Source organism: Tachysurus fulvidraco, chromosome 17 (genome assembly GCF_022655615.1).
Source record: "Tachysurus fulvidraco isolate hzauxx_2018 chromosome 17, HZAU_PFXX_2.0, whole genome shotgun sequence".
In the NCBI taxonomy this organism is placed as follows: Eukaryota; Metazoa; Chordata; class Actinopteri; order Siluriformes; family Bagridae; genus Tachysurus; species Tachysurus fulvidraco.
In genome coordinates this window covers 18,442,628-18,468,311 of record NC_062534.1, presented here as the reverse complement: position 1 = coordinate 18,468,311, position 25,684 = coordinate 18,442,628, and the positions used below count along the sequence as shown (strand labels likewise).

Below are 25,684 nucleotides of genomic sequence, written 5' to 3'. Positions count from 1 at the left end.
CAGGGTTATTGTGTAGGGTCCAGAGTTAGTGGAACTTGTGAAGGCCAGTCTTACAGTATTTCAAGGATGGCGGATGTCTTCCTTAGCATGCAATAAAGCCTGACATCTTCTGATGCACAGCTCCGTTAATTGTTTTTGGTACAACTTGCACACAGATGTGCTAATTTAAGTATATTTTGAGTCAAAAGGGGAAATATGCATCGTATCAAAAAGTAGTGCATTCGGTTATAACAGAGCAAAGAAGACGTGACAAATTTTTTTGTAGCAAACGCAAGTAAATGAAAACAGAACAAACATCAGCGTTGTGGTTATGTTTATAGGCTGCGTTCTAATCTGTGGTGCCCGATAAGCTAGAAGGCATCATTATTTCATGTGAATTGCACAGACATATTCATGCGGTGTGTGGACATTCAGTTGGAGTGCATGAACACACACGGACTGTGTGGACATTCTCACACGCAGTGCTCGCTGGACACAGGCTTCGAATGCATGAACACGTTGTCGCTTGAAATGTGTGGACACTCGTTCACACTGCGCCTGAAAGCGTTCACTTAGAACGTGTGGACATCTTCAAGTAGAATATGTGGAAACTTTCACTTGGAATGCATGGACACTCTTGCATGGGTACTTGCATGCATTCACACAGCATGCATCCGTGTGTGAACCTTAGAATGTGGCCCTGTCCTCTGCATCAGGGCTGAAAGCGTGACTTTGGACACTCACCATGTCCGTGGACACTAAACTAATAACAAACTTTGGTTTGCATTGGTTATAAAGGTCTATAAGGCTTGTGCAGGATGACAACCGTATTCGGTTTGTAGTTTTCTTATCGTTAGGACAGTGGCTTGGATTCTAAGTCTATTTTTCCCCCTCTATTGGCACACAGAACGGTTTGAGTCCACTGAGGAGACGGAGGGGTGGAGCGCGCGCAGAGCGGAGCGAGCGCAGAGCGTTTGTGTGACAGAGAGACACAGCAGAGCGCGATAGCCTGTGCGCGCGGCACTCACCACAGACCGGCGCGTGCCACAAGCGTTTTAACGGCTTTTTAACGGAAAGCGTGTCGTTCCACAAAAACTCTCGAGAGAACAAACGGATCGAAACGGAGAGAAATGGACGACTGATACACAGGTAACGTGGCATTTACAGATTCATATTTTGTTGACTAAATTCGTCGTCTAACGTTTACCAGTTTTAACCGGATTGTTTGTTACTCTTAGAAACGTCAGACGACAGGAAGCTGGAATCATTTTATAACACTATAGCCGTCTAAAATCTTTAGCTTTTTACTTTAATTAGCATAAAATTATAGGCAGTCTGGTAAAAAAACAAAACAAATAATATTGTAAATATCTGGTCTTTGAAACAATTGTGTATAATGGCTGAGGCTAAGAAACTTAGCACTAAATTCCCAGCTATTAATGTCAGATATTTTAGAAACAAATAGGCGTTTAAATGGATGTGATGTCCAGATAAACTCTTCGTGTTACACGCCGAGTTGTTTGGAGTCTTTCCCAACCTGTTACAGAGCTGTTCTCACTCAGAAACCTTTCCATGTCGCTTTGGTGGTCCATTGAGTGAGTATATTATACATGGGAAAAGGGGGCATGTGGTGGAGCTTTAATAAGCTTGTAAAGCTTTGGGTTAATGCAAAACACTATTTACCATACTAACTAACTAACTAACTAACTAACTATCTATCTATCTATCTATCTATCTATCTATCTATCTATCTATCTATCTATCTATCTATTTAATGATGGTTCCATCCTAACGAGAAGATCAAGTAGTTTCTGAGAGTATTTGTATAATACCACTAATACAGCATTAATAAAAGTCTAAAAAAGATAAGCATCTCTTGTTTAGCCATAGATTTGTGGAGCAAGTATCTGTAGGTCATCAGTCGTAAATATTCATTCATACGTTTAGGGATCGTTTCAGAGTTAAAAACCAACAATCTACGTCGGTGCATGCTGAGCTGAAGATGATGCTGAGATGCACACACAGTGTGTGAGAGCACTTACGTACGGAAACAATCACAATGCGTGGTGGCAGGTGATGACTGCAAACATCCGTGTGTGTACATGTTTGGGTTAAAACGCACAGTCAGTAAAAATCCTGGCTGTCAAAATGCTTAAAAGTTGTAATCCACCATAATAGGATGTCAGTTTTAATAAGCGTGATATGATTTTCTTTTTAATGTTTATTGTCGCTGTGCATCTCTTGTATAAAGGAGTACACTGAAATGTGAAAACTAAACATGTGTCTAAGTTCTAGTATCCCCAAGTCATTTTCCTCCAGACATTAATCTTTACCTTGTTTGTCTAGCAGCTAGTGATTGCAAAAGTGCCAATGTGTGTATGTGCGCCTGCACGGTGATAACTCCGCTATCTTTCATTGCTTTTCCACCCTCTCTCCTCTTTCTTCCTGCCCTGTTGGTGACAGCCAGAAAACAGTGGGGTTTTTGTAGACTTGCCAGCATGAGCTCCCAGCCATGCCAGCACGGTGGGAAGAGTGTGTAACACAGTCGACACCACATGAAACCACTCTGCACTGGACCACGGAGAACCACATCTCACACATGCACAAGCGTGCACACACACCTACACACACTATACAATCACAGGCACACAAGTCTTCATTGACATTCACACACTTTTCTGCACTGCTGTCAGCTTCATGACAGGATCAGTGCTATTTCTCTGTTGTAATAAAGTGTGAATTTTTAAGATAAAGATTTGTCAAAGTACCAAAAACCTTTTCAACAGTTTAACTACCTATATAATACAAATTAAATTTCTTGATTGCTTGTAGCACAATTTCACCAAATCAACTCAATTAAGGTGATAGTTAAGTAGTTTGAGAGAGAGTGGTGCCCCTCCACACCACTATGAACTGTCTATGCATAGACTGTGACTGTTTTGTACATAACACTGAGATTACACACTGAAATGCCTGCTTTTCATTATAAAACAGATCCATTGACATTTAATGGCCTCAGTCAAGGATATTACAGTCTTCGTCTTCATAATCTTTTCTGTGGTCAGCAGCTGCAGCTGTGTTTAATTCACAGCTCGATTCTGAACGAGTGATGTGTGCGTCACGGGTCAGTCTGCGCTCAGCAGCACGATAAAAATACTGCAGCCACAATACTGTGCGGATTACAGCGGAAATCTCTCTCTCACTCCACACACACACACACACACACACACACACACACACACACACACACACACACACACACAAAGAGCCGGCTTGCCTTAGAGCTGACACTTAAACAAAAGCATTTGCCGTCTGCAAAAATACACAGCTGCAGCACAAAGCAAATACTGTCATTATGCAATTGGACTTTATAGAGGTTTTATCAAGACTCTCTGTTTATACATAGATGTGGGTTTAAAGTAGAGCACTGCTGGCAAGCTTGACCAAAGGAGAACCTGGTCAATATATTAAATGTTTATAATCGATTAAAACAATTAATTAGACAGATCCGATCCGATACTTAGGGTCGGTATTAGTGCCAATAAAGAAAGCAGACAAGATAAAAGAATGTATAAGATACAATCAAACAGCCTGAAATATTAAATAAGTAAATAAACAAACAGTAGGAGAATTGCTTGTAGCACAACATAAATCAGGTAAAAGAAATGCATTAGTTAACAGTAGCCATGTGACAAAGTTAACAACAAACTGGGAGCTATTCAGCAAAACATGTGTGTGGGAGTTGGTCTCCTAGCAGCTGTGTGGAAATACTTCAAATTAAATGACTGACAAATTCAGGGAAAGATTTGTATTATTACAGAGTTGGAAATTACTAGGCTAGATTAAATGTTTTTTTTTTGTTAGGTTTTATTTTGCTATATTAGCACTTTATTATATTTATTATATGTTCTATAACTGATTTGTGTGTAACAAAGTTAGGAATCAAAATAGTTGCATTTTAGCTATTTTCTGTAATTGAATAAAATATTTTAATCTTAGTAGTTTTAAGGGAAAAAATATTGATTGGATAACAATATTCGCTTATGCTCAAGGTTTCAGTATTGGTTTTGAAAAATAAAAAGTGGTATTATCCCATCTCTAAAATGAACTTTTATCTAAAATCTGAAAACTTGAAATCTGTTTAAATAGAGTGTCTATTAAAACAGTATTAGAACACACACACACACACACACACACACACACACACACACACACACACACACACACACACACACACACACACACACACACACACACACACAAAGGCCTCTCTAGAGAAGATTCCACTCCAGCACAACAATGAGCAGATCTGTCTCATCTTCTGCCAGGCCAAGGTTGTCATAGACACCATGAGATGTACATCAGCCTCTTTCATTAATCACTGTGGCCATTTTATTCATTGTCACCGAGTGATTTATTTCAGTCAAATCAAACATTCTTCTGTCGTGCTCAGATTTTGGACTGAATGGTATTTGTGGTGGACAGTGAACAGAAAAGCTGTGTTGTTCATGAGCATGGGTGTTGAAGAGCAGCCGTACGGCACTAAACTGCAGCTTTAAGACTTTCTTACATTATTGCGGTGTTGGTGACGGAATATCCCAGACTCAATCATATGAATTGCTTTAGTGTTTTTCAGGGGCTGTGTAAGAGTTAAAGATGCCTGTAATCCATCTCTGCTTAGGAGATTTCTTTAAGATTTCAACACATGCAAAAGTGGTCAGCACATGCAAATCAGCTCTTGGTCAGGGACTTGGACATTTGTTTTTTTCACACAAAGTAGTCTTAAGGTGTGACTTTGTTTTGAAAAGTAAGACGAGTTTAACTTCAACAGACTTAAATCTGTTGACAGTAAATCTTAAAACAGTAAATCTTGTTCAGGATTTAAGACATGTTCTTTCGAATGTAAATGCTGTGAAATATAAGAAACAATGTAGGAATTACAGATGGGCAACTTGTATTGTTACAAATAAAAGGGATTCAGCTGTATTTAGAAAGTAACTATTTTAATATGACCTACACTCGAAGATGCGATTTAAAAGAAAAATTTCAACACAGCTGACTGTAGCCCATATACATTGCAAATATCTTGGATACAAAACTGTCGGTAATGTCAGTAATATTAAGAGAGGCCAAAATAGAAATACATAGCAAAAAAAAAACTGCCATAAACAGGATTAACAAAAAGGATTATCAAGTGTAGCCTCACCTTTTTCATAATTTTGTGGTTTGTGGTGTGCAAATATAATATCCATTATAATACTCATTCAGCTTCAGTTTGCTCTTTATTCTGGTCAGGTTTGAGGTGTATCTAGAGCCTATCCTGGTAACACTGGGTGCTAGGTGAGAGAAATCACTCTGGACAAGACACCACAAACATGTCCAAATGTTTATGTACTGTATGAGACAAGTTTAAAAACTAATAAATATCAGTCACACTGTTGAAAAAAATGATCTCCACAAGTATCTGAAGCTAAATATTTCCAGATGTAGCTCTTTTTAGAAGCTGCGATCCCACTTGCCATATAAATGCAATATCATGTATAATACTCGATTAATTAAACAAATAATAAATGAATGCTGATATCCAGATGCTTAAACAATACTCAAAAATAACATGAACAAACACAGCCAGGGTGTGACATACAATTTGCTACATAAAAAATAAACAATATGAAAAATTCTTATTCTACATGAGTGAAAAGTTTTATTAATGTTCTAAAAAAAAAACAACCCAATACTAATATTTAAAAGAAACAATTCTAACATAATGACAATATTATTATCATATCAGCCTTCTCTAATTTTGAGTACTGTAATCGATTAATTGCTAATTAATTATTGTGTGTTTATCACTCATAAATATAATAATAGCAGTTTTACAGCCGTGTCCACTGCTACAGCTGGGGTATGTTAAGGGCTGTTAAACAAGCAGAACCACAATAAAAATTGTGGACACATGACTAAGACCTACATTCACAGCATTACTTCTTGCATCATTAGAGTGAACATTAGGGCAACCATTAGTAGGGGAACAAAAGTTATTTTGCAGTTTTTGGTCATCCACAAGCGATGTAGGGAATAAAATTCAACACGGCACACAGGAAACCACCAGGAATCAGCGCTGGGTTGGTGTTATGTGACCTGATGTACAGTGAAACCGGTTGTTTTTATTAACAGAATGGCCATAATGTTTTATTTCTTTTCTACCGCCAACCATTAATTTTTTTTTTACAAAATTTATCAATTAAAGACGTCTTCTTAACCATGGTTATATGGCAGATGAGTGTTAATGACATGAAGTTTATTGTTAGTACATGTAACATTTAGGAGGGAAGGAGTTTCTGGTGTCAGTGCTGTGTAAAAGTCACAATGTTTTGTACATTTCCTAGCACAGCTTACAGTTTACAGTTTACAGGCAGAGTAGTTATTTTTTCTAGTTTCTCTGGAAAGTAAAAGACTACTTTTTTCTTTTTTTTACTTTTTATTAACTTGAAGAGAGTATCCAAGATGGATACTTTGTTGATAACAAGAAGTAACGTCACAAATATGTCTTGTGAACATTTCATTATGACTATAAATCGTTAATAACTGTCTGATAATGGTAACACGGTTATATGCGTCAGGTCATATCACACCACTCCAGCAAGCATTAGTTTTTATAAGACCCATGTTGTATGATGGGTTGTGATATATCTGTGTACAGTCTCTTTAAGCAACTCGCAACATGTGAATGTTACAAACTAATGTAAGCAGGCTTACACAAATTTGCATGTGCCATCTCCTTTTCTTGCACACTGCTTGCTGCCTAGTAGTTTGGCTCTAATTAAGCCATAAAAAGTACAAAGGCCTCCCAGAGGAAGGCTAATCATGTTCAGCTTAGTAGAGAGTGTTTGCTGAACATGGGCAGTTCCACTTGATGATCTTTTAGCACATTTACCATTTAGGCAACTATGTTCACTGACCTAAATGCAGAAGGCAGCCTTATATAAACAGACATGTTGTGCTGTGTTTTGAATGGTGATCTCTATCCTTCTGGAAATCTACCTTTCTGAAGAATTTAGCTCCAGCTCTAATCCAGCTAATCCAACAGACTGATTATCTGGAGTTGGTGTGGAGGAATACAGACTAAAGTGAATCCTGTAGAAAGGTAGATGATCATCACTAGTATGGGATGAAGTATAGGGTTTTCCATTTTAAATAAGAAACAGATAAGAAATGCATTTACAGCGACAAACGTTTATATGGAGTGTTCCATATTTCCTTAGAGTTGTGTCCATGTGTTGTGCTGTTCATGAGGACTGTTGGAAAGAGCATGACGGGGTGTGTGTGTGTGTGTGTGTGTGTGTGTGTGTGTGTGTGTGTGTGTGTGTGTGTGTGTGTGTGTGTGCTGTACTAGAAAAGCGTGGAAAGCTGTGAAGAATCCAGTGCTTAAATTGCCTGTTTATTTCCAGACACTGCATCATTTACACAGCTACAGAGGGAGCAAGTGAAGCAGAGAAAGACAAAGGGGGAAAGTGAAACTGTGGGCTTGGAAAGGATGAAATGTAAAAGCAAACAAAACAAAGTGGTGGTTTATCTCTGCAGAGAAAGAGAGATGATTAAGATGATTAGGAGCCTTGGATTTTGATAACCTTGGATTTTGCTAGCAATTGTCAAAGTGTTCAAGCATAACTCCTATCAAAGACAAAAAATTTGAACTGACATGCAGTAGAGACTAAAAGCAGGAGATGAGTTCAAACAATCCAACTAAAATGACATGAATGGAGGAAAGAGGAAGAGGGGTGAAAAGACTTGAACAGGGCTGACAGGATGTGATTCCTGTTTATAGCTTTTGCCAGTTCATTAGAGAGCATAAGAGAGCAAGCGAGAGGCTTGGATAGAAAGAGAGAGAGACAGATAGATAGATAGAGAGAGAGAGAGAGAGAGAGAGAGAGAGAGGGGAAAGAAGGGAAATTGCAGGAGAAGTTAAGCATAAATAATTCCAAAAAAACATTGTATGAAATTTAATAGGCTGCATTTATACAGTAATGTGTAAGGTGTGTGAATACCAGGTGTGTCTGTGTGAAAGAGGCAGAGACTGACAGAAAAAGAAGAAAGAGAGAACAGAAAGTGAGTGAAAGGGAAAGAGATAGTTTGAACTAGAGATAGTCTGACAGTGTGACAGTTATTCTAGGCTGAGTATAACTGTGAGGAGATTGGATTCAGAACCATTTGATTTCCTACACACACACACACACACACACACACACACACACACACACACACACACACACACACACACACACACACACACACACACTTTTAAACACTAATAAGTATCTGGCTACATTTATCATATTACAGGGTATTTACTTCGGAAATTATAATAGGCTACATAATTTATTAATTAAAACATTAATTATCAATATATTAACAATATTAATTATGCTAATTATCTTTTTTTAAAACAGACAATTTGTTGTATATTAATCAGGAACAGGAATTTTGGCTTTAATATAATTAGAATTAACAATCAACAGATGAAGTTAATCACTGGCCAAAGATATTTTTATTGATTTGTCCATTCAGTTATAAACTCCCTGTTTCTGTTTTAACTATGTCTTTGGTAGGATACTATGAGGGGACAAATTATTTAGATTTATTTTGAGTATAACTGTGTGTATATTTATCATTTCAAAGATCCATTTAATTAATGTGACTAATGAGGAGTATAATCTTCATTCAAATTCTAAACGAATACAGGAGTATAATGCACAATATGAAAAAACCCTCTTGGCAAAATAATAAAATGCAAATCATGATTTTGTGATCAAGCTAAAATAATACTGATTATCATTTTAGCAGCTCCATCATGTGCATTACAGGCAGCGCTCATTTATTTACAGATTGTATTACTAAAACAGACCTCAGGGTTCAGCTAGAGGTGAAGGAAAAATAATCTGCATCAGTTGAAGCCTACAGTGGATGAAAGGAGCTATTGTGTGTGAATGTGTGTATGTGTGTGTGTGTGTGTAGTGTTCTCTACATTCACAAACACACATTTTGGTCTACAAATTTAAAATGTAAGTTTCCATTAGGAATCTTTCTGAATGCACCAGAGACAAACCCATCACCAAAATGACACACAGCAAAGTAAGAATTAAACCCCAGAGCAGGATATATTACTCTGTTGAATTACAACCCATGAGAGCCCATGCCCCCAAAATAAATACAACAGGTCTGTTATAAAAAGGCTAGAGATCAAAATCAATCACAAGGTGAAAAAAGAACAATCTGGTCCCATCTGCTTCAACAAATGAAACATAAATTTTTCTCGACTGTAGCCAAACTACTAAGAGAAACATAAAAAAGCAGCTAATAAAACAGGAAACAGAAAAATAAATCCTAAAAACACATGACATTGCAACAGTCCAGGTTTCAGGTGGACAGTCTTGTCCATCACATTTAGGGCCAATAACATGATCATCCTTAAAAGCAGACCAGGCCTGGTGTGTGAAAGGTCAGGTCAACTTTCAATTTTTGTTTCACACACTAAAATCTCAAGCATGGTTCAGACTCAGGAAAGCCAATTTTAGAAAAAACCTCAGGGAAGAAAAAAGAATCAGTGTTTTTTTGTGTGTAGATTACTCTCCTGTTCAGGGTGGAAGAAAGAGAGACAGAGAGAGCGAGAGAGAAAGAGAGAGGGAGGAAAGAAGGGAAATTGCTGGAGAAGTTAAGCATAAATAATTACAAAAAACATTGCATCAAATTTATTAGTATTAATATAATAGTATTTAACAGATGACTTTAAATAAGTCCACTGTTTAGAAAATGCTATGATAGAAAATCCCCTAAATATGGTATCTTTGATTTTTCTATCCTATTTACCCTTTAACCTCAACGCTCCCATTCTGTTGTTCCCTGTCCTCCTCCACTGCCCCTCTCTCTCTCTCTCTCTCTCTGGTTGTTCATGCTAAAAAGACTGCTGTGTGCGGCTCCGCGTTGAGAGGCTGGTCACATCCTTCTGTGTCTGTACATCTCCCACAGATTTTCCCTCCCATTGCCGAGTTATTCTTGATTACCTTTAGCTAATTATCATCAGATCAAACACACACACACACACATACACACACACAGAGATTACTATTCAAAGCCATAGGCGGTTTAAGATCTGTGCTGTCACCAGGCCGGAGGGAGAAAAAAAAACAGGTTTCCAGACACCTCTCATCAAGGTATTTTATGGATAATACCTGGCAAAACACTTTGGTATAGCAATTACGTTCTTTCTCCTTCTTCTGAATGGTACATAATTAGACTGAGCCCTGAGGAAAGGTTTGATATAGAAACTCTGAAGCCTCATTAGTTCATGGTCCTGAAGTAGAGGATGTAAAGGAGGGAGATTCTGATTTAAGAAATGTGACAGTGATATTAGTGCCAAAAAATATCTTAATAAACATGCAGCCCAGAGGCCATCATTTTACCACTTCACACTAAATCAGGACTGGGGGAAAGATAGACATGCCCACACACACACACAAGGGCTGGTCCACTACCCCATGCACCATATCTACAGTACCAGAGCTTAAGGGATACATTGTAAATCATATTAAGTGTTTTGTTAACATTCTCATGTACTAAGCATCACACACAAATTACTCTGTCTGTTTACTCTGTTCACATGGTCTGTATCACAACAGCATATATCAAGTCCTGCCCTGAATTAATAATGAACTAGATCTGCTGCAGAATAATTATTTCATGATGTACTTTAGTAATATTTTATGACAAAGCAGTGTGAGGGGTCATTAAGTTTTCATGTTCCTTCATGAACCTAAGACAAAGAATGTGCAAGTATATAAGTGTGTGCGCGTGTATGTGTGCTTGTGCATGTGTGATGAATTCAGTCACTGTGTTGGGCTTAAATCCTACTTGGCCTAACAGTAATTTTTACCTACAAATTTCATTGCAATAGATTCATCAATCTTCCTTCTTCCCTTTCCTTCTCCATCTGGCTCTCCCTCACTTTCACTCTCTCATTCCCTCAGTCAGTAAATGAGAAATTGAAAGCCAGAGATGGGAAGGGTTACGTGCACAGGTTGGTTAAATGGTTTCTACACACACACACTCTCTCTCTCTCTATGCTAACACATAACCACACGGGGGACATTAATCACATCTTTTCCCGTCTATATACTTTATAGCAGTGTTCCAAACAGTGCCATAAGCCCCGAGGTCTTCTTCCAAGTCGACATTTTGGTGATGTCATTGAAGTGTAGACCTCTGGTGCACAGGTGACCAAGCACACAAGGGTGTTAAAGTGAACATAACAACCTGGCCTTGCCTAAGATCACATTCACAAACTTAAACATATAATAAACATGCTATTAAATGTACTATAGCAAAATCTGTTTTAAAAGCTTTGTTTCACATAAGCTGTTTCACTAATCTTGCTTGATGTTAGTTTATTTATGAAATTTACTATAGGACTAACTTTATTTGTACATTTTTTTTTCACATCATTGCCTTTTAACATTACTGTACTGTCTCCACTAAGCCTTGATCTCGACAAACTTATCCACAGTGATTATTCCTCTCAAATAACTGCAAAGGCTTTTGGTTAATAAATTGGTGTAAGGTCTGCACAATTCACCAAAAACCCTACAACACATACAAAGACTGCAATGCCATGCATTATGGCCCATAGGTATAAAATATCGCCATCAACAGCAGTAAGCATAAAGCAATACATGGTGAACTGCTGTGACATTCTCATGTAGGTCTGTACGGTCAGGGTCAAAGTCAATGTAAGTCAGCACCTGTGACAAACTTCCATCAAATTCTATCAAATCTGATCATTACATTCTAGCTAACACGATCACTAATAAAACCGATACAGACAGAAAAAAGTTATATGTTATAAGGAAAGAGAGAATAAGCAAAAAGAGTTGTGAGCAGCAGATGAGAATCCAGAAATGTAGAGCAGAGTGTAATGAGAGTGTAAATGGAATATACAGTAAAACATAGCCAGCTCTGAGTGCAGGACAGATGGAAATGCATCTCAAATTCAGAAGTTCATCTTCTGCATATCAATCTATCATTCTGCTCCTCCCCTGTGTACCAACAATCAGCACAGTTTCACTAAAAACCCCCAAATCCATTATTGATTTTAATTAACCCACACATTCATTATTACCACAGTGAATCATTCTATGTGAATTATCTCTGAGCTGGAAATGTTCACTGTCTCCCCATGCAGGTTAGTAGAGCTCTCCAGTGATCCATTTCCACCTGGCTTGCTCTATATTACCCACACTGTGTCCTGCATGTCAGGAATATTGTTTTTGAACACTGCATCTCTGATTGATGCATAGCAGAAACATTAGACTGTGAGTCAATGGGCCATGGGAGAGACTTTAAAAAATAAAAACTCTTCCACAACATAGCCACGTGTTAGGACTGGGAAATACATCATAGTGTTGCAACAAAAGATAATGCTCACCAGAGTGAAACTCTGGGTCCCGTAATGGCCATTTTGGTAAACATAAACACAAAACAATCAAATATCTACACACTACAATTTTAGACTCATGCATGAAATTACTGAGGCATCTGTAAATGTTAAGAGGGGAAGCAAGACTTTTGTTTTGCTGTTGCACAATGAGGCGAATTGTGTGTGAGCAAAGTGACCCAGTTAGTATGAATATTGTGTTTAGGTCTGGAGCCATCTGTAATCGAGATTTTCCACTTAATTCTGCCTGCTGAATTCCCTTCACTCCCCAGTTTACAAAGCCATTTTGTCAAGTTTTTTGAAGGATGTGGGTTTTCTAAGTACTGCAGTTAGACTATGAATGCATTCGTTCACCGTTGTGACTTCTGTGTTCCCGACAGGTGATGGCTTCTCAAAATTGATGCAAGCAGTGGTTCCGTCCATCACCATGTGATATACAATCAGAATGATGACAATGCCTCTGGATGAACGGAGACTTCAACTCAAAACATCAGCTTCAGGTTCTTTTCGTTTTGGAAGTGGTGACAAACAGTGACAGCTTTGACTGTTTAAGACCGCAACCGTTTTTCTGAATGGAGTTATCCTTGCCTCTGTGCCTATATTTTACAATAATCCTACCAGTAATGTCTGCAATGGCCATCTGTCACTGAAGTGACAGGAAATCCAATAGAACTGAAGATTTTAACACAGTCTTATCTCATTGCTGATCAACCATCAGTTGTATACACACACACTCATACCCTACTACTCACACAAAAAAGGACCACCAAACTCACTCAAGGAGGTAAGATGTTTATTTTTATTTTTTATCTAACTGTCTGTCTGTCCGTCTGGATCGGTTACAATTTTTGTATTTGACAATTAATATTTTTGTCTTTTAGATAGCATGTTAAATAAAACAAGAAGAATTTGCTTGAACAGTAGAGGACAAAAACCTCAATTGTAGTTAAATGCACCAAAACAAGGAAGAAAACTAGAGCAAGATAACCCTTACAGTAACTTCTACAAGTTAGATCTTTACGAATAGCGACGTTGATACTATGCATAGATGTAGACATATCAGGAGAAGCAACTGGTTAAGAAAATTACCAGTGATTAAACCATTTAAGTGTAGGGAAAAAGTAAATAAGCTGGAAATGAAGGTGGATAAGCAGGAGTGTAACTGTATTCATTAAGAATGTGGAGTACACATACAAGTTTGTCTATAAAGCCAAGCTGCAGTGTTAAAGTGCACACACACACGCATGCGCACACACACAGACACACACACACACACACACACTACATAATTTTCTTCTGTCTGTCTGTCTATCTGTCGATTGATCTCAACAGACAAAGGTTTAGATTAGTTTAGGTCACCAAATTGGACAGTTAATGATTGGAAAAAGACCAGTTTTTGTTTTAACTTTCCTATTTTAGTGAGTCTGTTCTCAATGTAGCCTCATATTCCTGTTCTTGACTGACAAAAGTATGACCCTAAATATGCGTCATACCTTATCCAATTCAAGGTTTATGTTTTGTATGCTCTGCGATGCTCTTTTGCTCACAGCAGTTGTAAAGAGTGGTTATTTGAGTTACTGTACCCTTCTTGCTGCATTGAACAAATCTGGCCATTTTCTTCCTAGCAATCTCCTCAGCAAGACATTTCCTCCAACAGAATTGTCGCTCACTCAATTTTTTTTATACCATTTTGTGTTAATTCAAAAGACTGTGTGAAAATCAAGGAGCTCAGCAGTTTTCATCAACAACCATGACATGGTTAAAGCCAGTGAGAACACATTTTTCCCCAAATATTAATTTGAGATTCAAAAAGATGGCTACCTCATTCACCAACCTCTGTTCAGCTTTGTCTCCCTGCTCAAATACAAACACTATGAGCCTGGAGAGACGGTTGATTTGGTCTAAAAATACCCATATGTATACACACTGAGCGAACAATTAAATATGACATTTAAATTGCTCTCCATTTTCTGTCAAAGTACCTCTTTTCATGGCTGGTAACAGTCTAAAATTGAGAGGCTCTTTATATACTGCTTCATTTTTAAGTAGCAATGCTGTCTCTGGAGCTGATTTGAAGAAAATGCATTTTCTACATATAAAAGGGAAATCTATTTGTTTGCTAAATTAGTTTCTTTAAAATACATTGCACCTGTTAGGAATTGCTGTCAACAAGCATAGCAAACCATATGCAAAATTATTTCTCAGTACTAATCTTTCTCTTCACCTATCTGGGAAAACCATCTCGATCAGTTTTGCATGTGAGCTAGCTCGTTCAAGGGCTTGTTTTGCATGTAGTTGCTGCCTGAGGCAACAATGTGTGCAGCCGAGGGGCAGCTAACCAACTCCCATCTGGCCTGGCCAACAACACAAACAAGGCCGAATACAACCCCACGAGATAGCAGGCAGCAAAAAAGAATGAGGCCCCAACAGAAATCTCTCACACCTTTGCGCGTACTCAAAACATGTAAGAATACAAACAGGCGGTGTTGTGTCTCTTTTGTGGCTCCATGAATAAAAAATCGAAATGGACAAACTTCCAGCAAGCAATCTGTGATAAAACAGGCTGAAGTTGGATTAAGGTTATTGTTGATCTCACAATCTGTTCCACTCTATTAAATGATAAACTGTTTATAAAAAAATGACAGTTAATAAAAGATCAATTATGCAATATATTTACAGTACATACATACATACATACATACAAACACACACACATTTGATAGGAAATACAGAAATGAATTTAACAAATTTGGAAAAGCTGATGAACTGATGAATACAAATATAACAAAAAATTTATCTAATTGTTTTCTATTGTTCTTTTTTTATTTGATTTATCCCATTTTTCAGTTACACTTTCTTGTTTTGATGAATCAGTTGTGCAAAGACAGATGTCCTGTACTCCTGTCAATTATTTAATTATATAAATTAATTATAACTTACAGAAGCAGTTACAAACTACAGAGGCTGTCACTGGTCAAGGCTAGCTGAGGTTACCGCTTTTCACCGTCAATAACATTAATCGTAGTTTGGACTGAATGAGCAAGTGCAGTAATCATCTGCAGTGAATTACAAAAATGTCTTCTTTTGGTTCAGACAAGCAGTTTGACTTTGAAGACTAATTCCATACATTTAAATGGTAAAAAAAAATAGTAAGGCTAAACCTATACATGCTGCAATTTGATCTTTGAGAACACTACAGACATTAAAAATCCTCAAAATCCCAAGGAATCTGTGCAATCTGGTTATCAAATGTTAAAGCTTGGCATATTGGTCCATATCTAGGACATATTTATCCATATATTTTGCTTTGGCTTATATGTGCAACATAACTCATCTACGGTCAGAATATCAATATCATCATTACATATTGTGAGTAAAATTGTATATAATAATAAAGTATTAACGATAAAAATACCAAATAATCACACATGCGCGCACACACACATACACACGGTAGTTCATGTACTAAAATATTGCTAATGGGATTTAGTGTAAATGTGTGATTTGTGATTAAGAATGCACAATCCTAAAACTTCAGGATGACTTGTCACAACTGTTTTTTGTTGTTGGCTACTGCCAATGTCAGTCACTCTAGTACATTTATCCAACATTGTCTTATTTACCACTTTCACACCATCTGATTATCTGTGGAAATTAGCTTCCAATTTGATCAATTTGTCAGAATCCTGTTGTGTACAACCAGTTTAACCTGAGATCAGCCAGCTGGTGATAACACCTACACACAACTTTTTCTGTTCTGTATGAGCTGTGAAATGACTGACAACCATTTGGGATCCCATATTTGTATACGGTAGACAGATGATTAAAAATAAAGAAGAAAAAACAAAAGGCACTAAAGAATGAATTTATATCTTGGTTATTACATAATAAAAAGATTTCCAGTTTTACTCTTTTTATTTTCTTGTATTATGCATTGCTTTACTGTAAATCTATCACATTCTATATTACTCAATGCACCATTTTGTCCAGTTTGTTAAATAAAAAGAAAATATTTATCCATCTGTTTCACTTTTTTGCAATACTTTCCTACATTGGGAACAGAAGGCAAAGTATTGTAGATTTTATCAGTTTAAGCAAAGATGCTAAATGAAATGTGTATACGTAATTTCCATCCTAATTGCAAATGCTATTCCCTCCTCATCTCCCTCTGGTGATGATGAAGGCCTACATAAAACAGACACAGAATATAAAGCAAACCAAAAATGCTAGTCAACAGTTACTTACTCATTAGCCTTTATCTTTCCTGAGACAGTGGTACAAGTTGGGTGGACTGTGGTGTAATTTAAACAAGTACCTACAATGCATGTTCATTTTGCTCTTTATTTATCCACAGGTCCAAAACTTGGTGGCAGGAAAAAAGAATCCGCCAAAAAAGTTTCCAAAGGAGTTGTGCTGATTGCAGGATACTGAAAGACCATGGCAGCTGAAAGTGTAATTGAGCTCAGGGACTGGCTGTTCCTGCTTCTCCTTTGCCTGACTTTATTGGTGGAAGTGCTGGAATTTGCAGCAGCAACAGCTGCCATCACCGAAGCAGCACTTGGGGAGGCAGAGCTTCAGGGTGATGTTCCATGTCCATCAGCATGTAGGTGTGATGATGGCTTTATTTACTGCAATGACCGTGGATTGAGCATCATACCACCTTTGCCATTAACAGCAGCTGTGCTCTATTTGCAAAATAATCGCATAAATAATGCTGGCCTACCAACCTCTTTAGAAAGGCGAATGACTGTTCAAGTAGTTTATCTTTATGACAATGAACTTGATGACTTTCCAACACATCTGCCTCCATCACTCCGTGAACTGCACCTTCAGGACAACAACATACGAACTTTGCCTCGTTCAGCTCTTGCACGTTTACCCTTGCTAGAGAAACTCCACATGGATGATAATTCGATTTCAACCGTAAGCATTGAAGACAAAGCTTTTGCAAATAATCCACGACTACGACTTCTCTTCTTGTCACGCAACCACCTTTCAAGTATACCATCAGGATTGCCATCATCACTAGAGGAGCTCAGATTGGATGACAATCGAATTTCTACAATTCCAACACATGCATTCAGGGGACTTACCTCACTAAGACGTCTTTTTCTTGATGGGAACTTGTTGGCAAATCAACGTATAGCTGATGACACATTTTCACGACTATCTAATTTAACAGAGCTCTCTTTGGTACGCAACTCTCTTCAGTCACCACCCTTAAACCTTCCTAGCATGCACCTTCTTAGACTATACCTACAGGAAAATGCTATGACTCATATGCCAAGAGGTTCATTGGATGGCATGCATAGGCTGCAGAAGCTTGATTTGTCAGGCAACAACCTGACAACTCTTCCAAGGGGTTTATTCAGGGACTTGGACAGCATCTCTCAGCTACTTCTGCGTGGGAATCCCTGGTATTGTGGCTGCAACCTCCGCTGGCTCCATGACTGGTTGCATATCCGAGGTTCGTCAGTAACAGTGAGGGGTCTAACATGCCATGGACCAGAAAAAGTTAGGGGCAAATCACTTAGGGACCTCACAAGTCAAATGGAACAATGTGAGGCAGGTTTGGATTTACCTGGAGGAGTTGGAGGATCAGTGGGAGGTGATGGGCCTAAAAGAGACAAAGGGGATTCTTCAACTGAAACCCCAACCACAACAACCCTCACTCTTCCCCAGGGTTCTCTCTTCACACTCAGGTCCAGACGACCCGTACACAGATACCCTGACTTGAGACAGGACAATTCTGCAGAGGGTGAAGGTGAGGATGTTGGTAAAACATTGTTGATCAGTGTAAAGCCTTTAACTCCAGAGACAGCCCATATTACATGGCAGGCTGCTCAACCAGCTTCAGCGTTCAGGCTATCCTGGCTAAGACTAAGCAGTAACCCAGCCATGGGATCAATTACAGAGACACTTGTCCCCGGAGACCGCCGAGAGTATTTACTCACTCAGTTACAACCACGGTCAAGTTATATTATTTGCGTGGTGCCTCTTGTTGTCAATAAAGGAAGAAGGACACCATTTACAGGAACAGGGGGGTTGAATTCGAACACTGACTCAGAGCATGAACACCCTGCTTGTGCCAGAACAGAGACAGCAGACCTTCAGATTCAGCCTAGAGCTGATCAAGGTCAGGGTGATCAAGGTACAGATGAATTTACTGTCTTACCCCTTGCAGGGATTATAGGAGGGGTGACTGCATGTGTTTCTCTGTTCTTAATTTTTGGGATTTTCTGCTGGTATGGACATCGGGCTGGGTATCTTACAGCTGATGATCATACTGTCTATGCGCGTGACGTTGTTGGGCCTCGTAGTGCTGTCAAGCATTATGATGACTATGTAGAATCTGGTACCATTAAGGACACTTCGATCTTAGAGATCGGAACACCTGGTTTCCAGATGACGCCGTTGGCGGCCCAACAGCCCCTGCAGCCAAAGGCAAAAGTTGAGGACATGACATATATTCATACTATTTTTCCCTCGAATAATACAACCCTTTACAGGAGCACCCTAAACCACACAGCAAATCCAAGCTATGGAACAAACCGTGGATACAGAGAAGGTGGAATACCAGATATAGATTATGCTTACACGTGATAGTCTTTGTAATATCCCCTAAGTTTTCTGGCCACTATCTTTAAGACAAAGTAGCTGAGTAGGGCTTTGTTCATTGTCTTAGGTTCCAAAGTAGGGGTGTGCCAACTCTGATGTAGTCTATCATTTATATCCAAAATAATCTCATAACTTTAAAATGCTTGTTTTGAACATATTAAATCAAACAGGTAATTACACAACTGCATAAACAGGTTGTAGAAACAATCCATGAAATCCAGTGGTCTCCAAATCCAGTTAAAACCAAATTTGTTTCCCAAACCACTCAAGGTACAAAAACAAAAACAGATCTTTTGAGTTTGAATATATTTATTGATTTATTAGGGTTATGTGATATGTCTCATTATGAACACATAATTTCTATTAGACAAGATTACCAAATGGCCTCATTTCCATACAGTCATAAAGCAGGTTTTCACATGGCACACCCCTAATCCAATGTACCCTTTTGTGCCTCCTTTGGTCTGTTTCCAGTCTATCTGTAAACCGTTACAATTTGGGACAATGATTCCCTGGGAAAAAAAATCTAGAACAACAAATAAGTGCCAGAGATACCATTCTTGGTATTGATATTATTTAACATTGAAGGTTTGGGGAACTTTTATATTTTTTCATACCTGTTTTCTCCTTGAGCTAAGTCATGTTAAAGAAACATAACAGTAGCATTAAGATAATGTTATCCTGTGGAACCAGGTGTGTATAGTTATAACTTTACTACCTGTACTGTGTATGAGCGAAGGAAATGGGTGCCTTTCATTTGCTGCCAACATCAACTATGACAAATTAACAAAAACCTTTTTTTGTTTGTAATTCAGATTATAGGTTCTTACTATTCCCATTACCCCCTTTCTCTCTTTAGATTTTCTCTGGTGTTGTATTTTTTTTATGCTGTGCAATGACTTTATTCCCAGCCCAAAAAGCTGACAAAGGTGATAGATGTTTTACTATTATTCCGGTTTCTTTCTTTTTATTGTGTGGGTGCCAGGAAAACTGAAAAAATGGTTTCATGGTTTTGTGCTTGCTAAGAAATTAGTCTTTAAAAAAGTTATTTCAAAATGAGGGTGATATTTTAAAAACCAGAGCTTAAAAGAAGCTAGATGAGATGTTCAAAAGGGGAAAAGGCTATTCAAAGACAATCATGCGAGTAAGACATCTCTCTCAAACTGACAGCCTGACACAGATAAAGCAGTCAATTTGGTACTAACTTAATCCAAGCTAATGGGAAGAGGATATCGATAGAGAACCACTGTCTGGAGAATAACATGAGCACTTAATCCAATAAAGGCCATGAAAAGTAGCCAGTGGACATTTCCATGACTCTAACTATGTCACCATGAAAAACCACTAATAAAATCCATCCATGCCCTTAAGGTACTGACAATAGAAATCAGGTACAAATAGAAAAGTAACATTTACAACACTGTGGACCTCTGCAACTTTTGTATAAGTAATGGAATGTGGTAAAGAATGCCGTCATTCTTTTTAAAAGGTTAAGGAGAATCTTATACCCAAATTAACTGGTAGAAACTGGAAGCATTGATTGTAAAGATGGAGTGTTAGTAATGTCAGCAGAATAGTATATAGTCCCTTTAATTTTCCTGCCTTTTATGATGCATTTTGAAAGTGAAATATCTGAATAAATAGCAAATCTGTCACTTTTTCTCTGCAGTAAATAATAAACAGCTTGTTTTTTCCCATCCGTATATTTATCTATATATACATCACAATTAAAACAGTTGTGCTGAACAGCATTTCTGTCTTAGTTTGAGTTTTATAAGAATACATCCAAAAGACAACATATTGGGGTTTTTTTTCCTTCTAATGTGCCACTGATAAAATCAAATCATACACAAATTTTGGGGAGGTTCTCAAATGGTCCTGGCATTTCAAGGAGAATTCTCTAAAAACAATGGCCTTTTATGGCACAGGAGTCAGCGAGGAATTTGTATCTGGAGAGAAAGCAAATGGATTGGGGTTTTTTTTAGAACAGACATGTCTTCGATCTGAACTGCGTGGTAAAGCCTGTGCAAGCAACACATGGATCAATATAATGAGAGAGGACAGTGTAAGTGTCCATCTAAGACAAAGAATGGGTTTTCGTAGACAGGTATTCACAACACCAATTAACACCATTATATTTATCAGTATAATTCTAGACATTTACACAAACTCATTCATGGTTAATTATTCTCAACGGCAATTATTTCTCTTTTATATATCACGTGTCTCTTTTAAGCAACTATATTTACATGGATTTAATGCATCTATGGAACCCAAAAGTATCTCTGATACAACAGTGTGAGTGAGCGTGTGAGAGAGAAAGAGAACAAGAGAGCAAAAGAAAACAAGGTTAATCTGGTCTAATTTGTGTGAAAACTGTGTCGATTGATTGGTTAACTGATACATAGAACTAACAGGGAGGTTAAACTCAATGCAGAATAATTCACCTGTGGTTGGATTCATGTGAACACGCACATTTTGAAATATAAAATGAACACATTAACTCGACAAGTTCAAAAACATTAAACTGAAACGGTTCATACAAACTGAGCAAAAACAATCTATTTTGACATTAGTTTAACAGAGCTATGCAACAAGCTTCCTGATGATGGCCCAGATGATCAGCATGTCTCTTCTTCCTCCATTTACCACATTGTGGCAATTAAGCTAATTAGACTAAGAGAAGGCCTGCATTCAAGTTTCTTTCATTTGAGCTAAAGTGGCGATTGATTGGAAGAGAATGGAAGGGGTGGGAGGCTTTTAACGAGGCCTGCAATAATTGCTATGCATGCCTTTCTGCAAGCTCATTGAGTTAGTTTTAAAGCTACCATACTGTTCATTAATGGATCGGTGTCTGAGAGTTGGTTCGTCAATGCCATACATCAAACAGAATTTCAATTAACACAGTCAACATTCTGCAAACATTCCAGATGTTGCAGAACATTCACATACAAGAGTGTATCTGCTCATTAACTCATCACTGACACATTCATTTTCTAAAAATCATCCTTACAATTTTATTTCAAATGTTTTTCAACCATGATATTCAATTTCTAAAGTGGAAGGCTACTCGCTAGGATATTACTATTAAATGATAAACAAATGCATATATTCACTGGAAAAACAGCATCATGCTCAAGTAAAACAAATTGTAAGCGTCTCAGATTGCAATGAATTTATTAGGCATGTGGCAACTGTTTCGCTCCATCAAGCCTGGCTTCCAATTAGCAACAATGTGACATACGCTGAGAGATGTGAGATTTCTCTGTGTGAACTCATTTTAAATTTGCTTATGCTATTGAGAGAGAGCCCTGAACCAGGAGCTTGGAATGCTATGCCTCATTTGCAACAGATAACAGATTTAATGGCTTACACACTTTGACAAATAAGGTGTATTTTCAGACTTATTTAGAGACGTCTACACATTTTTCTCATCATTTGCATATATGACAAAATACTCTCTGTGGGTTATAGGAGCATGTGAATTATATGCTCTATGAACTCAACTATCAGGCCATAAGAGAGAAAAAGCTGCATGTGGTGATTCTCACTCCTCCCCACTCGATCTTCTCTTTATTTAAACTACATGGCTGTTTCTCTGTCTTACACTGGAGTGGGATCTGTAGGTCATATCCCTGGGCTTTTTAGATAATACTGTCTGTCAGGAGAAGACAAAATAATAATTTAAAAAAAAAAATCTAACCACATTAACATGGCTCTCTTATCTAAAGTGCTAGTGAAATAAAAACATAAAAAAGAGAAACCTGGTGCTGGAGCTGCATTCTATTTCAATCTTCAGTATATTGGATAGCGTCCCTTCTATCTGACATCATTTCTCTAACTCCCTGGGAATCTGGTTTGCAATATCTGTTATCTGTGTCCCAAAAATATACATTCTCCTCCTCCATCAGAGTAATCCAAAGAGAAAGACTCAAAGGGAACATTTAAGTCAACATGCCAAATTCAATCTCTTTTTTCTTCAGCCAAAGATGCCTGGTGATGAGCCACGTCCTTAAAGCCCTTGTCTAAGGAAACAGTCACTGTCAACGTTGTTTACAAGAAGTTATGTGGTAACTGACGAAACAGACGCTTAAGAAGACATTCAGACCAGAGTCTCTAGCCTTGAGTTTAAAGTGTAATACTCAAGAATTTTCCACATGAAGCTGTTAAATCATAAAAACACTTTCTCTGGGCATTGTCATAATCATGTCTACTTTGATTGTGGCTTTAAAGTTTAAAGCTTTAAACATCAGTAAGAAATCAAACATAAACAAACACGAGAAATTTTATTGGGTCATATGATTTACTATGACTTACAAACATCTGTGCATGGAAGTCCCTTTTCTCTCAGGCTCACAGCTTAACAATCCACTCTTTGTGAAACAACGCATCTTAATAAACCAACCTGCAACAATATATCCTCCCTAATTTACTAGATGGATAGACGGATCAATGGATAGATGGATGGATGGATTTAGTAGTGTAAAAAGGATGTTTACCCCTCCCCAATCCCCGCCTCTCAGGAGGACAGTTCCTAAGTGCTAGTGGATTTTATGTTGGGTGTATTTTATGGGAGAAGCAGGAGCCAAGAGTTGTAAAATGTTGTGAGAAGGAGGAGAGAGAGGACAGGGGGTGGAGGCGATCTTATTGGAAATCCAATCTTTATTGAGAACAACACACAAACAGTCCACCCCCTCTCCCACCCAGCACTGCATCTCACACTGCTCTGCTCTCTCCATCTTGTGATCGATCATCTCTCAGTGAAGTTTCAGGGAAGACGGATATATACATGTGTGTGTGTGTGTGTGTGTGTTTAAGGGCACACATTGAACACACTGCCTCAATTTTTATTCTAGAGAATGTTCTAAATTTTATATATTAAAAAAAGGATAAAACACTTGAGTGCAGGGCTTTTAAACAAAAATATTCAATTACAGCATGGTGCGATCTCATTACCACCCTGATGTTGATCATTTTCTCAAAAACTGCTGAATTCTTTTATTCCTTTTATACCACTATTGTTGCAGTCTGCAAATTCAAAGGCTTTATTTATTAAGGAGAAACACATCCTACTTTATTACCATTTGTATTTACAATATTAAAGAACGTCCATGAGAAAAGTAAGGTCCTACTCTTACGTGTGCTGTAAATGCCGTTTCCTCACCAATCTCGTATTTATCCCTCTTTCGAAGTTAATAAACACAAATGCAGCTTTTCATGTTACTGATCAACAGTAAATGCTACGGACTGTCACAAAGTGCTGACTCCTTTTCCACATGATTAATGAGGGATTTTTTTGTTGTTACATGTTTTTAATCAATTTATTGTTAGAATGTCTACAGCCATTATGATAGAAATGTTAACATATAAGAACTAGAGAGTTCATATAAACGTTTGTGCATCGCTACTAAGAGTTGCTGTTATAAAATAGCAATAAAATAATTTAACAGTGCCGAGGTATGAAAGTATATACACAATGTCATATATCCCAGTACTGCGATAAACAGTTATTACGGTACAGGTCCTGCACAGTTACTGTTCATTTAGTTTAACGCAATGTTGCAAGAAGGCATCGAGTCTCAAATTTCCTGCGAGGAACTGTCAAAAGCCTTTATCAATTAAGAAGATTGAACCTTTTAGAGGACAGCCTTTTATTTTCTCATCTAGTTCCTGGTTGTGTTCAGTGATACATTAGCAGAACTGCTCACATGGTTTAATCAATATCTCTATGTGCTGGAGCGAAGCAGCACAGTGGTCAAGATGAATATTTCATATTTGGTTTTAACAAGGTATTAATGAATAAGTAGGTCTAATGTATATAAGACAGGTTTTTAAAATCCCATTTCAATTTAGAGGATTTACTCAAATATATATATATATATATATATATATATATTTCAGTTCATCTTCACCTGCCAGATTTGTTTATCTGAAGTCATCTCAGGGTTACTTCTGAATTCTTCAGCCGAGTCTAACAATAGTTCAAAACCTTTTTTTTCCAAGACAACAGGAAATCAACAACAAGGAAATTCTAAGACAAGGACAAACACTTGTTTAAATGAGGTGTATTAAAATGTACATACACACACTGACACTTTAATTCATGCACCGGCAAAATATCTACCAAGAGTGGCCTCTTATTTTTTTTCTCATTATTAAACTGAGTTTATTGCTTCACCCATACACAGTTAATCTAAATTTTTAATGCTACCATAAGGTTTATACAAGTAAAAAAAAAGAATAATAATTAAATGTATATTATATATATGTAATGCAGCAACGCTGTGCAGCGAAAAGACATCTACAAGCTTCAAACACTGCAATAGGATGCTTTGACCTGCTCTATAAACACAGCTGACATGAAAACATCTGGACAAAAACGCAACACACAATCACAGTAGGCTGAATTTTGTAAGCTGAGTTATTGCTGTTACTGAGATACTGCAAAGTAATTAATGTATTCCATATATCAGTTTGTCCGTTGCATAAACTTCAACTAGTTTTAGTCGTGTTGCTGTGGAGTTTTTTTGTGGATTGCGATCACAGGTGTTCATGAAACTGTGCAAATCCTAGTTGTTGCCGAAGAGTAAGGTGTGAATT

The 25,684-nt window shown here is 37.7% G+C and overlaps 2 protein-coding genes across 3 annotated transcripts in view; one reads left to right on the top strand and one right to left on the bottom strand.

Moving 5' to 3' along the window:
• macrod1 (mono-ADP ribosylhydrolase 1) overlaps positions 1–25,684 on the bottom strand; it is a 69,530-nt gene that overhangs the window by 37,027 nt on the left and 6,819 nt on the right. The window lies entirely within an intron of this gene.
• flrt1b (fibronectin leucine rich transmembrane protein 1b) lies at positions 540–20,783 on the top strand. Its single transcript, XM_027135598.2, has 3 exons — positions 540–1,128; positions 12,847–13,250; positions 16,821–20,783. Exon 3 carries the CDS (start codon positions 16,904–16,906, stop codon positions 19,067–19,069), a length of 2,166 nt encoding a protein of 721 aa, XP_026991399.2. The 5' UTR covers positions 540–1,128; positions 12,847–13,250; positions 16,821–16,903; the 3' UTR covers positions 19,070–20,783.